This window comes from Podarcis gaigeae (assembly GCF_964106915.1).
Source record: "Podarcis gaigeae genome assembly, chromosome: 3".
In the NCBI taxonomy this organism is placed as follows: Eukaryota; Metazoa; Chordata; class Lepidosauria; order Squamata; family Lacertidae; genus Podarcis; species Podarcis gaigeae.
Window position 1 is genome coordinate 13192147 of NC_139680.1, and position 17717 is coordinate 13209863.

Sequence of the window (17717 nt, forward strand, 5' to 3'; positions counted from 1 at the left end):
AATTTAAGGAACCGCAGAAAGAGGGGGAAGGAAGTCGAGTTTTGAAACGTTAAAATGATTGTGATATTATCGAAATGTTTAAAACTGAAAATCATAAATAAAATAATAATTAAGAAAAGGGAAAGTATTCACTCCAGTCTCCTTCCAGTTTAAGCCTGCCCTAAGGTCAATGTCAGAGAAGGCGCTGAGAAGGCTTGAGCCTATTCACCGAACACAACAAGGCCACAATGTCTTACTCCCTGGGTGCACATAGCAGAATATAGCCCCATTTCCCCATCTCCTACCCCACTCCCTTGTCAGAATGGCCGCAAATAAGCCATAACCTAAGTTGTGGGAGCTGTGATCTGCAGAGAAACCATCATGCTGCCCTTTTACGAATTGGCAATTTGAAGTGATGGGAGCATTTTCAAAACATTTATCCTCTACTGTGTCTCCCTATCCAGCGAAGCTTGTATTGTGATTATAGAAATTGGTATGAGTGGAGGCCATGAAACTGAGAAAATGGTTACCATAAATGAAGCAAATTGGCCAGGCTTCAATTTACTTATGTGTGTTGGGACTGCAAGCACAGAAGAATAGGAAAGCAGTAATTTTTCAGAGATACGTATATAGCACAAATTCTGGCCCTTGTCCAGAAAGAAATACTCCCACATTCCAGTTTTATACCGTTTATCAGCTACCTCTACAGAATATGATAGCAGAATTTCAAATACTTCTAAATTAGGGCCCCCATTTTGGATTTTGGCACGAAATCCAGCTTGTGTTCTGCTTTTAAGCAGGTTTTGTGCCAACGCCCAAACTCTGTGCTGGTTTAAAGAGCTCAGCCTGTAGAGCATGAGACCCTTAATCTTGGGGTCATGGGTTCGAAACCCACAGAAGATTTCTGCATTGCAGTGGCTTTAACTAGAAGTCCTTTGTGGTCCAGCTCTAAAACTTTCATTTTATTATGAAGTACACACATACAATATTGGGTTGACAAGCAAAATAGTGTAACAAATTTCTAACTTCTCTTGTTGTCAGATAATCTTGTAGAAAATAATTTATATCACAGAGAAAAGGTACAGAACTGTGTAAACTAATAAACCAGCACAATTATTCAGTTTACACAAATAGTATATTAATTATTAAGGCCTCAGAGTCCAAACCAACTTAGAAAAAAATAAAAGCATAGAGACTTAAAAAAAAGTTTATTGTTTATTTCTTATTCTCAACTAGAGTTGATTGGTTGTGGGGATGTTTTTCCCTTTTACGATGAAAAATGTGAGGGGACTCTTAGGTTTTCAATTCTCTTCCCCTCACATTAACCGTCTGCTGTTCTGCTGCAGCCTCACTCCCTAAGCACCATTACAAGTCTCTCTCTCTCTTTTTAGAAAAAAGATAATATTGTGACATTTGTGCATGCACAGTCCAGTTTGAACAGATTTGTTCTTGAGCTGCAGCTCAAGTTTCAGAGGGTTATACATGCTTATAATGCATTGCTTTCTGTTGTTAGCGCATAATGCCAGCAGCCCCCAAGTGTTTAACTTCAGGAGCACCTGGGCCACCAGGCATGTTCACAGCCCAGCTGGGATTGCGCAAAGGTGCCCATTGTATAAACCGCTACCTCCATGTTGCAGGTTAGCGCTGGTGTGATGAGTTTACGGCTGGCATGACTGATGCTGTTGCAGCAGTCCAAGAGGCATTACCACAGTCCTATGAAACACAGTGGCCTTAGGTGCCACTTCAATATAAACAGCATCTTCATGCAAACCAAAGTGTGGAACAGCCGTCCCCCAGTACCCGCTGTCTGGCTGTATTAGACTCACAATCAAGGCTTTAATTTTTAGAGACATTCCAGTCTACTGGGCCTGCTGTCCCACTGCCACTGAATGCCTAAACCTTGCATTTCTAGATCATTTCTGGGCAGTTGCTGTCGGACAAAAAAGTCGGGACCTACGTAGAAGTGGACATGTTTGGTCTGCCGGTCGACACAAGGCGAAAAGCTCTCAAGACAAAGCCGTCTCAAGGCAACGCAGTGAATCCTGTATGGGAAGAAGAGGCCATCGTGTTTAAGAAAGTAGGTTTGTCGTTCTTGTTAATAGTAAATCTTTACTATTGGTTGCTGGTCTTCAATTCAGAAAATTAATTGGGGGGGGGGGGTGAAATCCTGTTTGCCCCACTTCTGTTCCATTTGAGTCAGAGCCTGCTAGACCTGGGCAATATTATGATTCACACTCTGAAACCAATATGACGTTCAAACCGCGATATCGATTTCAGACTTTTTGAGCTGGCAATAAATCCCAGCTCCCTGGCCTCCGCCAGCACAGCGTACCTCACTCTTGTCTGCCTGCTTGCACTGGCAGTGGCCGGGAAGCCGTGATGTATCGCCTGCTCAAATTGCCTTGATCAGCTGAGAGGCGGGCATTTTAAGGAAGCCTGCTTCTCAGCTGATCGAGTTCCTCTGACCTCTGGCTCACGCACAGCTGCCCACGCCTCAGCAGAGCACTTTAACAGAGCGCCGCCCCCATCTCCGGGTCACGCAAGCCAAAGCAGGGAGAACAACTTGCTTAAACTGCTCTGCTGAGGGTTGAGCCAGGCTGCCCACCTGTCAGTTGATCAAGCCCCCATAGAGCTCCAGCTTGTGGGAACCAGAGTGATATGGGGGCTTGCTCTGGCTCGTACATGCAGGAGTGGTCTGGAGTAAGGCTGGGCTGTTTTGGACATTGTGATATATCAAGTAAAGGTAAAGGGACCCCTGACCATTAGGTCCAGTCGTGGCCGACTCTGGGGTTGCGGTGCTCATCTCGCTTTATTGGCCGATGGAGCCGGCGTACAGCTTCCGGGTCGTGTAGCCACAGGACTAAGCCTCTTCTGGTGAACCAGAGCAGCGCACGGAAACACCGTTTACTTTCCCGCTGGAGTGGTACCTATTTATCTACTTGCACTTTGGACGTGCTTTCAAACTGCTAGGTTGGCAGGAGCAGGGACCGAGCAACGGGAGCTCACCCCGTTGCGGGGATTCGAACCGCCAAATCTGATCAGCAAGTCCTAGGCTCTGTGGTTTAACCCACAGCGCCGCCCGCATCCCAATATATCAGTACATCATGATATTCAGCTGATGATATATCACAATGTTGAAAACCAGGTAACGCCCAGCCCTAGTGCCTGCTCTGCCATCACCTCCTTTTCCTCAAGAGGGGAGACTCCACCATCATCCACAGGGGAAGAGCCCTAGTTTGCCTGTGTGTAAATGGTGAGATGCCACAGTCACCACCAAGTGTTTCCAGTGCTGATTGCCATACCTCCTTCGCTCCTCATCTTCCAAGGACAATGCCCTTGTGATCATCATGGGCAAGCAACATCCTACATGAAAGTCAAAGCCACGCAGGCTGGGAGTGCTTCAGCTAAAAAATACTTGGGGGAGAATAAAAGATCTCATAAGCATTATAACCATCCTCATATTGCAGACTGGATGGGGTGCAGAGGTTGAGGTTGCCTACAGCCCAGTGAATGAGCTGGCTGAGATGAAGTAGCAATGGCTTGGATCACAGCTCATTGCAATAGCCCAGAGCTTTCCAAACTATGTGTCGCGACACATTAGTGTGTCAGCTGCAGTGTGTAGGTTTGTCATGTTAATGCTCCCTGCACTCCTCCCAGGGTTGGAAAGGGGTTAGTTTAACCTCCGGGTTGCTGGTAAAACTGAATTACTATGTCGCAAAATGATGCAGGTCTAAAAAGTGTGTCACCAACATGAAAAGTTTGGAAAGTTCTGCCTTAGTCACCGCATCGGGTAATAGAGATGGGAACAGTGCCCTCTGAGAAGGCAAATATGTCCTGCCCTATCCCCCAGAAATCCTAAAAGTAATTCTGGAGAGACAATATATAATGAGTTTATTTTTAGGTGCTACATAGGGAAAGAAAAACTTGTCACATCTATTTTTTTCTAATAATAAAAGGGATTATGGAGGAAGAATGAAAACCCTTAGCAAACAACATGCTTAATCTAATTGTATAAGTTTATGGTAGATTATTTGTCAAAGCAAACAAGTGTTGAAATTTGACCTGAAAAGCAGCTGTGTAAAATAAAGCAAACAGTCCAATTGTGAGAACTATCCCATTGCCCACCTGCTCCTCAAAATCGGTCAGACTCCCCCAACCAAATGTGTCATATGAAAATCTAGGGCACATACCGGTACTTCTGTAGTGTATTGGTATATGACAGGGGGAGGGTGCTTATGGAACCCAGAATTTGGAATCAATGGATTCTACCCTCTACCCATCTCCAGTTCTACAATATCTAGAAGCAGTCAGCTGTAGAGTTTCCAAGATCCTGTGTGTCATCAATTGAGGCTGAAATTCTGGAAAAGGGGCAGCTTGATCAAAGCATAGCCAGATGGACTGTGATATATGTGCTTGCCTAGTTAGGAGGACTACTATGACATCACATCTGTTGCTAAGAGACACAGAGAAAGATAAATATATGGTGATGGCAAGAGTGTGTGACAGGTAGCAATGTCCTGGTCACCAGCTCTTTCTGGTATTTGAGAAGTGAGTTGAGATCTGCAGATCATGCCATTTCAACTATCGTGTAATCAGCTGCGTATTCACCCAGGAATGAACTGTTGCAGCACTGCAAACAATGTAAGATTACTATCAATGTTAACTTGCTGAACAGCGTGCCTCAGTATTCCTGCTTTGTGCACAAGGTGTGCCAGAAAACATTAAATACTTTTCCCCAAAATATATTTTTTTAGGTTGTTCTGCCTTCCCTGGCATGTCTGAGGATAGCAGCCTATGAAGAAGGAGGGAAATTCATTGGTCATCGGATATTGCCGGTATCAGCAATTCGGCCAGGTAGGGCAATCTGGGCTTCTTTTTCACTTTGTTTATTGTTTAATCTCTGAACCACTCTTCTCCAGTTATGATTCCTGGACAGTTTACAACGTAGATATCCACACATTCAAACAAATAAACAAAAATATCCAGCTAACAGTCAAAACCAAGACCAAAAACTAAATTAATAGTACCACAGAAGGATATAAATCTGTTTAAAGCTGACTATCAAAACAGTTCATCCAATTGCCTGAGTGAATCGCTATGGTTCCAACTAGCGCTGAAAGCCAGAAAAGAGTGGCACCAGCTGTACCTCCCAGGGAAGGGGGTTCTATGAATAGGGTGCCACTACAGTGAAGGCCCTATCTTGTGTCACTGTGCTAGGGGTTCTACTGAGTGGGAGGACATCAAGAAATTAATACAGCAGCAATATGATACAGTGAGAGGTACCCCTTCAGATATTTCTGCCACAATGCATTTGGAGTTTTATAATTTAACATTAATGCCGCTTCCCTGCCCTTCCTTTCCAAGTTGTGGTGAGACCAGCAGAAAGGGCACACAAAGTGTTTAGAAAAGGAGAGCCTCTCCCTCTTTCCCTCCTTCTCCCAGATAGCACACTAATAAAGCAAAACCCAGGGGCTAATTGGGGATGACTTATCTCCAGGGCTGATAAAGTCCCATCCTTTTGCTTCTCAACAATCTGCAAACCAACATGACTTGGGTAAAAGAAGGGAAAGGGAGGGAACCCTCTGTTTCAAACACCTTGTCCATTCCTGCTGCTAGTCTTGCTTATGCCCTCAATTTTAAACAGGGAGAGATTAGTGGCTCTCAACCATGCATAGTTCTTACTAAATGACTTGTAATAGACCAATAGTGCTGTAATAGACCAATAGTCCCTCCAAGAATCCCATATACTCTTCTTCCATGACACAAAAAGTGTGTTTATTTATTTTTAGCACACTGAAAACCTGCAAGCAGGTATAGCCAAGGCACTAACACTGTCTTTAGTATTCTATCGCATAAACGTAGATCCCAAGGGAAGCTCCAAAACTGGTCCCTAAGGAAGCAGACTATTTTCCGAGAGTCCCAGATGTGTTTCAGTCATTCCAACAGTAAACATTTGCCATAATTTTTTTTTAGGGTTTCTTCACAACTGTTGTTTGCAGTGGAGGCCATACCTGTTTCTACATACATTGCTTAAGGGTGGAAGTTCTGCATCAAATATTACAAGCACTCCCTGCCTTCCACAGTTCCACATTATCTGTGATAATGAAGCATGTCAGGGAAATTGCTAAGGAGTGGGGTGCTATGTTTAGGGACCATGGCTCATTTCCAGCACCTCATGAGTCACCTTGATGCCTATTACACTGCAGTGGTCAGTTATAAAAATTCTGTTGACCTTGTCCTGCTTTCTTTTCTAGGCTATCACTATATCTGCCTGAGGAATGAAAGGAATCAGCCCTTGACACTGCCAGCCATATTTGTATACATAGAGGTTAAAGATTACGTACCTGATACTTATGCAGGTAACTATAAAATCCCTAGGCATCAAATTGAACATTTTGTTGTTGTTTTTTGAAATTATATAAAGTTCATACACTGATCAGCAGTAACAAGCTGTATTAACATCCAGTAGCTATCAAGACGTGGGTGGCGCTGTGGTCTAAACCACTGAGCCTAGGGCTTGCTGATCAGAAGGTCAGCGGTTCAAATCCCCGCGATGGGGTGAGCTCCTGTTGCTCGGTCCCAGCTCCTGCCAACCGAGCAGTTCGAAGGCACGTCAAAGTGCAAGTAGATAAATAGGTACTGCTCCAGTGGGAAGGTAAATGGCATTTCCGTGCGCTGCTCTGGTTTTGCAATGCTGACCACATGACCCGGAAAAACTGTCTGCAGACAAACGCCGGCTTCCACGGCGAGTAAAGCGAGATGAGTGCCCCAACCCCAGAGTCGTTCACGCCTGGACTTAACTGCCAGGGGTTCTTTACCTTTACCTTTTTGCTATCAAGAAGTTGTAATGCATGTTCTAAGAAGTTGCTGTCCATCATCCAACATGATGTACAGTTAACCCTGTAATTGTCAATGATTCCACACAGTGTTCTTTAGTTCCATAGTGCTGCCTTTTCTTTTTAGACTACTGATGTAGTCTATTTTAAAACAGACGGTTGATGACGATCAGACTGGGCAGATCTGAGTCCAAATCCCAGAGCATATTGAGAATCTGGAAGAGTTCTTTGCAAGCTGTGTTCTCTGGGACTTAATTCTCTATTTTTAAAGAGGCTATATAATATTAATAGCACTCCATCTCTCAGAATCAATGCTATGGATATATTTTAGTCTACTGTGTGTCACTTGTGAATTTAGGCCACAAGGGTATGCACACTTACTTGAGAGTCAGTCTCATTGTATAGATTTGTCCTATCAGTGTGGGGGAAGACAATAAAATACAGCCAGCTGTTGTTGCCTTTCTTCAAGAAAAACTTGAATGGTTCTAGTCTATGGTGATTTCTTATTAGAAATGAAAAGAACAACCTTAGGATTGTTGAATGATTGTTTCATATCTGTAAAACAGATAGATAAATATAGCCCTTTGAAACCAAATCAAAGTTTGATTCTAAATTCCTGTTTCATTTCCAGATGTTATTGAGGCATTATCCAACCCTATCAGATATGTGAATTTAATGGAGCAGAGAGCAAATCAGTTGGCAGCGCTGACTCTGGAGGATGAAGAAGAAGTCAGGAAAGAGGTGAGAATTTGGGCTTGAAGAAATGTAGCAGAGGGACTGCTTTGATGATGCATTGCAGATAGCACAATCCCCTCAGGAAATGGAAAAGGGAGTTTGGCTGTGGTAGGTCTGCCATGATTCAGTCTCCACACCCACCCTCCACTCGCCCTGCCATTCATGCCAGATCTGTTCACACAAATCTGGGACTTTAATATTAAATATTAATTCCACATATGGAAAGGGGATATAAATCTAGATTTACACTGCCCAGCCCACCTGATTCACAATACTGTATTCTTGATAAGGAAAACAACCCAGGCGCATTCAAAATTATTTATTGACTGAATAATGGATGTTATTCTGAATGATATATTCTGGTTTTGTTCCCAATTTTTGTCCCCTTTTCATTTCACATCTGCTTTTTGTAAATGTCACAGTATCACAACAAAAATAAACGTAGCAAAAAGACCATGGAGTAAAGAGGATAAAGACATCTCGGGTAGCAGAATGTTTGGTTCAGCTTGGCCACTTTGCAGTTTTGCTCAAGCATGTTTGCGATATGGTGATAGATTTGCGGTTGTCTGAAAGCCTTATCTATGCTAAGATTTCACATTCACATAAACCGTCCTCCTGATTGTATGCAAGTCCCTAGCTTAGTGCCTTAAGTGCACTAAAATGCCTGATTAAATCTGCTGTGTGGCCTAAGATGCAGTTGTATTTCATTGCCAGGTGAGGGATCCCTCTGCAAACAATTCCTCTGTCTTTGAAACAGCTGCATGTCAGCAGCAGATGAGAAAGACTTGTATAAGCATCTTCTCCACATGCGCACACACAAAGAAGCTGCATTTTGGACCCAGGCAGAATGATATTTGTAATAACTAACCACAGAGATGGGTGCATCTCTTCATCAGCTAAGTGATCAATATATTTCTATCCCAAGGTGGCTTCTATAAAGTGATGAAATACAGATGCAAGCCTCTATCCTCTCTGATACATCCCTACCACCTCACAACCCAGGTCCTATTAAGTCATTGTAGCTGTTCTCCTTTCATCCATCTCACTTTCCTGAATTTTAGCCATTGGCTGATCCATCGGTGAGCTGTGTACTGAGTTTGTCCCTTCCTATAAGTCTCTTCAGTGTCAAAGAGCGGAAAGGGAGGAGTCAAAACCCCCGACTAGTTTTGGGTGAGCTGCTTCCCCAAGACAGTTCAGTGTTCCATTCCCCAGCTTCATGCTTATTAATCCTCTCTCCTTCAGGTCACAGGTTTTCTCATAGTGCAAGGGCAGAAAGGAATGTGCTGGATTCAGCAGCAGCTAGAGGCAATTGCATTTGATATCAATTTCTTTTTAGGAGTGTATATGGCAGCCTCCCCCCAGCCTTGGTGCCCTCCATATGTTGTAGGACTCCCAACGACCATCAGCCTAGCCAGCATGGCCAATGTTTAGGTATGACGTGAGCAGTGCACACCAGGAAGACTGTTAATAGAAGCTGCTCCCTAGCCTTAGAAAACTAGTCAGGGTCAGGTGAAGCAGCCATATTTGCTGGACAGCTTTTATTTCAGAAGAGTGGAATAAGTTGCGTGTCTAGACCCCGCAACCACCCCCTCGTAAAGAAGACATCAGGACACAGATATTATGTTAATGTTGCTGGGCAAATTTTGGCCACAACTTTATTGATTACAGACTGTGAGTATTATTGGCTTAGGGACTGAATGAACCCGACTATATCTGACTCCTGCCCGATGTGCAGGAAGTCTGGTAAGGGTAAACCACCAGAAAGGGGAGCCCCATTGATGCAGACCAACTCGAGCTCCCCCAGATGTTCCCGTCGGGGTTGAGCCAAAGAGGGGTTCCTCCAGCTCGCGCCAAAGCTTAAATTGCCCCGGCCACGCCCCCCAGCCACTGGATTGGTCGGCTGGGCGATGATGTGGCCGGGATCCCCCGGGCAATGCTGGACTTCGTTCCCTGCCCCCGGAGGAGAGTGGGTGGCCATGTGGTCCACCACAACTCCTCCCCATGGTGAAGTGGAGCGGACCTCCAAGATTGCTAACCCAGTAGCAGCAATCTTATTCTGCCGTTTGTTTTTGAGAGGCAACACCATTGGAAACAAATCCAATTAGATTATAAATATGTCCAGGGAAGTAAGCAGCTTGCAAACGTAAGCAAGTAGAGGGAGCAAACATTAAGCTTTCTTGCCTCTCACTGCGTGCCAGAGATGGGTAAGGGATATACAGGAATGTTCAGAGTCTGGTTCTGTAGCTTCTGAAGAGTTAAACTGGTGCAGTGAAAAATTCATTTGTAGTATGCAGTGTTCATGGGTGGGAATATTGAGCAAGTTTTCAGCGTAATGTATTTGTGCTATAATCTTCCCCCACTGCTGAACCTGTAACACATTTTTGAAATGTTGAAGTGTTTTAGGGAGAGAACTCACACACCCTCCAAATCAATTTATTACCGAAGCTGCCTGAGAAACTAATCCAGTGAGGTACCATGGCAACAGGTGCTCCCTACATACATTTGTGCATTGCTGCCTAACAACACTCTCAGACTATGCACCTTCATCGCTGTTCCATTTGTGCAATGGGAATCGGTGATGCATATTGATGACCGTGGCCACTAGTGTAGCTACTGTTGAGATGATTTGTGTGTAGTAAAAAAGAATGAGCTCTAAACATGGGCATTGAGTGCTGGCGAGGAATGAAAAGGTTGTGGGGAATGCCTAAGCAGGTTGTGCGATGCAAGCACATTCATCTGAGCATGCAGCAAGGATAGAGGTACTGCTTACATAGGCTTATCTGTTGAATATAACTATGGGTGAGCTGTCCTGGGAACAATTCATGTGTCTTGGGGGTGAATTAGTAATCAGCCTTCTGGGACATTAATCTGGGGAGAGAAGAGCAGTAATTTTTTTTCATGTTCAGTTCACTGGTGGTGACTGGTGTGTTCTGTTAGATTATATTTATATCTGCATAGTACAATGTTATTAATCAGTGGTGTACTGAGACCTACATGCAGAAATCGTATTTCCTGTGCTTGCTGGAGGGTATAGACCTTGTCTTTTGGGAATGGAAATATAAAATAGGAGCATAAGTCATTCAAGAAAGATCAAGATCCAAGATACCCCAATAAGTATTTTTATTGCAGTACCCCGCCATTAGGGCTAATTAATTGTGATTATGAGTGGATAAACATGACTTATCATTTGCATACATTTAAGTGGGGTCTATGCAGGTGTATATAGAAATATTTAGATACTGGACAGTTTATTCCGAAAAGTTGTAATAGTACTGCAGTGTAATGTTTAGTGCAGTGTGAGATTTCCATTATTAATTCTAGGCTTTCGTTTTTGCAAAAGTCTATCTTTTTCTGGTAAGTAATCGAAGGAGCTGAAAATAGTAATGACAGCTATTTCTTAAGAGCACTAGAGGTATTTTGTAAGTTCTTTCTGAAAGGTAGATTAGGGTCACTTTGTGCCAAGTATGGTACAAACTCCCCAGCAAGCTTGCAATATGAATAAATCTTAGCATGTGAATACAAACTGTCTAGGGGTAGAGGGTTGTGCATCATTGGAAGTAGAATTCATGTCCAAGCTATTGGCCTTGTACCCTAATCTCAGAAGTATGTGTCAAAAGAAAAACGAATTGATAATGATTTTTATATATTAGTAACTTTATATTCATGTAACTTTTATTTCTGTAACTGTGTCTTTTTGTAATACTTTGTTTAAGTTGTTTATTGTTGTTTTAGTTTTCTGTACACTGCTTAGAGCCATTTAGAATACAGTGGCACCTCAGGTTAAGTACTTAATTCATTCTGGACGTCTGTTCTTAACCTGAAACTGTTCTTAACCTGAAGCACCACTTTAGCTAATGGGGCCTCCCGCTGCCGCCGCCACACAATTTCTGTTCTCATCCTGAAGCAAAATTCTTAACCTGAGGTACTATTTCCAGGTTAGTGGAGCCTGTAACCTGAAGCGTCTATAACCTGAAGCATCTGCAACTCGAGGTACCACTGTATATTAAGTGGTATAGAAAATAAACAACCAGAATTAAGTGTAGCACGCCTCCTATAAGATTGCTTGCCTCCTTGCATATTTATGGGAATTGTTTTGTATTGACAGGCGGAGCAGAGAGATGTTCCTTCAGAAGCTCACACTGAACCCAAGCCGGCACCAGCTGAAAATGGAGTAAACCACACCACTTCCCTCACCCCAAAACCATCCACACAGGTTACTCCCAGCCAACCAACACCAGGTAAGAACTAGATTGCGCTGTGTCGTTTTTATAGTCTCTTTCTATGGGGAAAATAACCCAGCTGAATAGATGTATTTGTTCGTCGTGTTCAAAAACTATTAGAACAAAATAGAAATTAGGCCAGCACTTTTCCTTTCCCCCCCTCCTCTTTCTCTTTTGTGAGATATATAAAGCCCATCAGTACACCTGTGTTGGATTGTTTTTGAAAGACAATACCTGTAACAAAATCTCTCTCCTTTGCTACCCTCCCATGTAGAAAACAGCCAATCAGTAGATTCTGTGCTCAGAAACATGCAGGCAACCACTGGCAAGTTGAACTTCTTGCATCTCCTACTTTTCCTTTTGCAGAGAAAATGAGTAAGGATTGCTATGAGTAAGGAGTAGATAATCTTCACTCTTCTGTGTTTTGGAAAACAGGGGAATGTGGATTGAATTGTGTCATACTTTTATATCTCAGACTCACGAGAAGCCACTTAAGAGGCACTAGGGATTGCGGAGGAATTCGTTTGGCCCATTTTTTTCCAGAAGATCAACATGATTTGAGGGTCCTGGTGTAGCCTTTCAGACCTTTCCCATTGGTTGGGTCTGCGTTGCTCCCGGGAGGGAGGAAGGAGTCAATAGACACTAAGGTTGGTTCAGAGAAAGAGTTTATTTCTGCTTTCCGGATAGCAGAAAGGCACTGCGTGATCAGCCACAGCAAGTACACTTAAAGAGCAGTTATATACAGCTTATATCCCCTCCCCCTCCCCAGGAATCCAGCCTCATGAGTTTGTACACGTAAGTTTACATCCTTGAGCATGAACAGAAATTCCTGTTTCTGTACTCTTATCTTGGGTCACTTAACTATAGGAGTACTCCTGGCGCCATCTCCGGGCGTGGGGGCTTACAGGCCTGTCTTGCAAGGTCTGTGCGTCAGCATGGTCAGAATAGTTAAGATAAGACCAGATCTGCCATCCCGTCTCCACTCGGAACTGACAAGGCCATCCATTAAGCCTTCATAGACTGATAAAGGGGAAAGCTTTGTTTATACAGCTGGGTTTATGTTATACAGCTCAAGCTAATGGATTTGGGAATTTTGGGGCCCGGTTCGGGTGACTGCACAATCAGGTTTGGGTAACTTGTTTCTTCACTGGACTTGCCTGTGGATCACATCACAACTATTTTCTATTTGGATTTTGCACTACAACATGCACAAAACCCCCTAAGTTTTATTTGTTTTCCGTTCAGTTTTTGTGCAATTTATTTTCAATGACTGTATCGGATGAGAGAGAAGGGCAATGCATGAAATAGGTGATGGTAGCAAAAACAGCAGCAAAGAAGGACAAGGAAATAATGATACATAGCCGCTTGGAGGGCTACCACCATTATTGCAGCTAAGAAGACTCATAAGAAACACTCCCCCATTCACCCTATTCACCTGATCTAGCAAACTTCTGAAATAACCTCTAGCTTTTACTACCTGTGAATGAGGTAGTAAGGATTGTGGGATCTGGGGGGCAGGGGGCAGGTGGATTTTGAATCAGTATTCATAGACACGTATGAAGGTATACCAGGTATGACTAATCAAACAAGCTTCACTGCCTTTTTTGTAAAAAGAGGAGCAATGGCAACTTCCATGGATTAGGAGGATGCGGAGAGATTGTTTAAAGGATGCTTTCTCACCTTAAAAAGGAAACCTGTGTGCCTATAGCTTTGAGGCCATATATTTGTCATTTCCAAACCACTGACTATTCATGGCATTTTCCATGTAGGTTCTGTGAAAGTGCCAGCGAAAACAGAAGATCTTATTCAGAGTGTCCTGACAGGTAAGAAACATGTGATCTTTTGTGTGAAGGAAGTGCAACCTGATTCTATTTATTTATTAAACAGGATTTATAAACCACTTAATCATCCTTAACTCCTGAGTGTTGTACATGGAATATAAAATGTTAATTTAAAAAAAAATACTGATGAAATGGAACATTAAAAGCAAGTTAACTTAAATCAGAAGTTATTGATAACATACCTGCCCATTCCAGTGAAATTTCTGCCGTTGTTTAAAGCTGCCACTTCCCCTCTCAGTTTTCTTCCATCCTTTCTTTATTCAAACCCCTGCTGTTTCCTCTGTGTCTCTTCATCCCCGCTTTATTCAAATCTCTGCTGTTTAAAACCACAATTGCCTTATGTGCCCATCTGTTCCTGCTTCACTGAAACCTCTACTGTTGCTTAAAACTGCCATTTTCCCTCAGTGCCCTCCATTCCTGCTTTACTCAAACTTCTGTTATTGTTTTAAACCACCACTTCCCCTCTCTGATGTCCCCCCCTTCTCATTCCCATGCCATGGCTTCTTCTGTTGTGCAACCCGCCATCTCTTTTGCTGGCTTCATTCAAATCCAGGATTGTGATGCAGCCCTGCAAATTCTCCTTTGGGGTCTGCACGATGACAGCCTTTCATTGTATGTCCATAGGAAGCAATAGTGACAAAGAAAGCTTTCCTCTCTTTATTTTTAGAAGTTGAAGCACAAACTATCGAGGAGCTAAAGCAACAGAAAGCGTTTGTGAAACTTCAGAAGAAGCACTACAAAGAAATGAAGGACCTTGTGAAGAAACACCACAAAAAAACCACGGATCTTATAAAAGAGCATACCACGAAGTATAATGAAATCCAAAACGACTACCTGCGACGGAGGGCGGTTTTGGAGAAAACAGCTAAAAAAGACAGTAAGAAAAAGTATGTTGTATATGGAGTTTATCCCTCCTCTTATAAACCAAGTTTCTCTTTTCCCCTTTATTGCAGTAGCATACTGATTTCAGTGGGCCATACCAAAAGGCAAATGTCACTCCCAGTTAGTGTTTGGAATCCTTCCAGATTCCCACCACAGGAAGATAGCTCCTGTTGTGGGACAGTGACTGACACAAAACCCATTAGTGGGCAGCGTGTTGGAGCCACACCCCTCACCAGACCTCCATTTGGCAGAGTTGATGCTGCGTACTGGTATGGAGAAGGGGAGAGCCGAGGTTGATGTGGTGCAAGCTCGCCTGCAGGAGTGCCAGATAGGCTCTACAGGCACTTTTGCACCACAGCGACCGCACCATTGCCTCATCCCTCTTGGACCTGGTATGCAGCGGCAACTCAGCTGGAGAGAGGTCAGGAAAGTGGCACAGCCCCACCATGCCATCTGCCTCTGACATTTACAGCAAACCCTGTACTTAGAAGTAAGTTCCATAAGGCTTAACCCTAGGAAATTGGGTAATAGTAGTAGTAGTAGTAGTAGTAGTAGTTTTCTTTCTTTCTTTCTTTCTTTCTTTCTTTCTTTCTTTCTTTCTTTCTTTCTTTCTTTCTTTCTTTCTTTCTTTCTTTCCTTCCTTCCTTCCTTCCTTCCTTCCTTCCTTCCTTCCTTCCTTCCCATCTGGCTGAGTTTCACCAGCCACTCTGGGCGGCTCCCAATCAAGTGTTAAAAACAATGCAGCATTAAATATTAAAAACTTCCCTAAACAGGGCTCCCTTCAGATGTCTTTTAAAAATAGGATAGCTGCTTATTTCCTTGACATCTGATGGGAGGGCATTCCATAGGGTGGGCGCCACTACTGAGAAGGCCCTCTGTCTGGTTCTCTGTAACCTCACTTCTCGCAGCGAGGGAAGCAACAGAAGGCCCTCGGCGCTGGATCTCAGTGTCCAGGCTGAACGTTGGGGGTGGAGACGCTCCTTCAGGTATACAGGACTGAGGCCATTTAGGGCTTTAAAGGTCAGCACCAACACCTTGAATTGTGCTCAGAAACGTACTGGGAGCCAACGCAGATCTCTCGGGACTGGTGTTATGTGGTCCCGGCGGCCACTCCCAGTCACCAGTCTAGCTGCCGCATTCTGGATTAATTGCAGTTTCCAAGTCACCTTCAAAGGTACCCCACATAGAGCGCATTGCAGTAGTCCAAGCAGGAGATAACTAGAGCATGCACCACTCTGGCAAGACAGTCTGCATGCAGGTAGGGTCTCAGCTGGTAGACAGCCACCCTGGAAACAGAGTTAACCTGCGCCTCCAAGGACAGCTGTGAGTCCAAATGACTCCCAGGCTGCACACCTGGTCCTTCAGAGGCACAGTTACCCCATTCAGGACCAGGGAGTCCCCCCACCCCCTGTCCCCCCACCCCCTGTCCCCCCAAAACAGTGCTTCTGTCTTGTCAGGATTCAACCTCAATCTGTTAGCCGCCATCCATCCTCCAACCACCTCCAGGCACTCACAAAGGACATTCACCGCCTTCACTGGTTCTGATTTAAAAGAGAGTTAGAGCTGGGTGTCATCTGCATACTGATGAACACCCAGCCCCAACCCCCTGATGATCTCTCCCAGCGGCTTCATACAGATATTAAAAAGCATGGGGGAGAGGATGGAACCCTGAGGCACCCCACAAGTGAGAGCCCAATCATCCCCCAACACCCCTTTCTGGACACGGCCCAGGAGAAAGGAGCAGAACCACTGTATAACAGTGCCCCCAGCTCCCAGCCCCTCTAGACGGTCCAGAAGGGTGTTATGGTCAATGGTGTCAAAGGCTGCTGAGAGATCCAGCAGAACTAGGAAACAGCTCTCACATTTGTTCCTAGCCCACCGGAGATCATCGACCAACACAAACAAGGCAGTTTCAGTCCTGAATCCCGACTGGAAGGGATCCAAATGGTCCACATCCTCCAGGTGTGCTTGGAGTTGTTCACTATGGCCAAGTCAGACAGCTCAAGGAACAGGTGTGGCTGGTGCACCAGCTGTATCTGTGCAAATACATTTCTTACCACTGCAGATACCTGGACATCTAGGCTCAGGGCTAAGTCCAGGAACAGTCCCAAATTGCAAACCTGATTCTTCACAGGGAGTGTTATCAGGCTTGATGATGATCTTTCTCGAGCAATAGCTATGGCCTTAAGTAAACCCTCACTTTCAGACTCTATTCCTGTGGTTTCCTAGGCAACTAGCTTAACACCTGGGTAGAGCTGTAAACACCTCTGATTATCTGTCAGGGCGCAGACTGATGTATTTCATTCCTGCTGGCTTGGTTTTTAATTTTTAATTTTTCTTTAAATTGCTCTTGCTGCTTAGCTTGCTTACACAGTTGCTCTGTTTCTTTCACATGCCCCTTTCATTGCTTCCCCTTCTCACCTCACCCTTTAGAGTTGCAGTTCTTTCCCAAGACCCAAAATATCGCACTGCTCCTCGGGGAGTTTGTTGTTCAGATTCCATTTTATGAATAAATGTATTTCTCCCCCTTCTGCTTTTGTGTGCTGTTCTGCTCTCTTCGCCTTCCTTTGAGAGACCTTTGGTTTTTGTGAACTTTGTCCTTTGGTTGCCAATAAATACTTGCACGTCAGGGTGCATGAATGTGGGGTGTGCTAGTTCTGAAAGGAATTGAGCTGACTGATGGAGGTCTTTCTATGGCTCTTTAAATAATGCAAGCTGCAGCTTCCGAAATGTGATGCATGGAGTCCAAGAGTGTCGTTGGAAGATCAGCAGTTAGATTCAGTGCCGAGAAACGATTGGTGGGTTTGCAACATTGCTTGCTTACCCCCAACTGTTTTCCCCAGTCTTCATTCCATTTTGTCCTAGTGTTGCTCACTGATGGTTACATTTTTGCCTGGCACTGAGTGTGATTTCCGTTCATATCATTTCACATTCTTTCCTCCTTCTAAAAACAACAACAATATTTGATATTGCTGCAAAGAAACCCCTCTGCCAGAGCATCCTAGTGGAAATACGTTAAGTCTTCTTTGGTGCTAACACTTTTCTGGGAATTAAGGAGGGTTTGGGGTGGAGACTTTCAACATGCACACTGTCTGCTGAATCTTGTTTGCATGGAAGGAAACAGGTTCTGTAGCAAATAGATAGCAGCTGTACCCTGAGCTGGGACAAACAGAGGAGGAGCAACAGGTGGGTTGGAAGAGTAGAAATCAATTCTTCGATATCCC

General features: G+C 44.1%; 1 protein-coding gene across 3 annotated transcripts in view; it reads left to right on the forward strand.

The window, feature by feature from the left end:
* Window positions 1-17717, forward strand: part of PLCB1 (phospholipase C beta 1) — a 460081-nt gene that overhangs the window by 368160 nt on the left and 74204 nt on the right. For all 3 annotated transcript variants that reach the window (XM_083730042.1, XM_083730041.1, XM_083730043.1), the window contains 7 exons: window positions 1892-2056; window positions 4734-4833; window positions 6234-6338; window positions 7447-7556; window positions 11656-11788; window positions 13540-13593; window positions 14279-14498. In XM_083730042.1, coding sequence (XP_083586168.1) covers window positions 1892-2056; window positions 4734-4833; window positions 6234-6338; window positions 7447-7556; window positions 11656-11788; window positions 13540-13593; window positions 14279-14498 — 887 coding nt within the window. The remainder of the gene's footprint in view (window positions 1-1891; window positions 2057-4733; window positions 4834-6233; window positions 6339-7446; window positions 7557-11655; window positions 11789-13539; window positions 13594-14278; window positions 14499-17717) is intronic.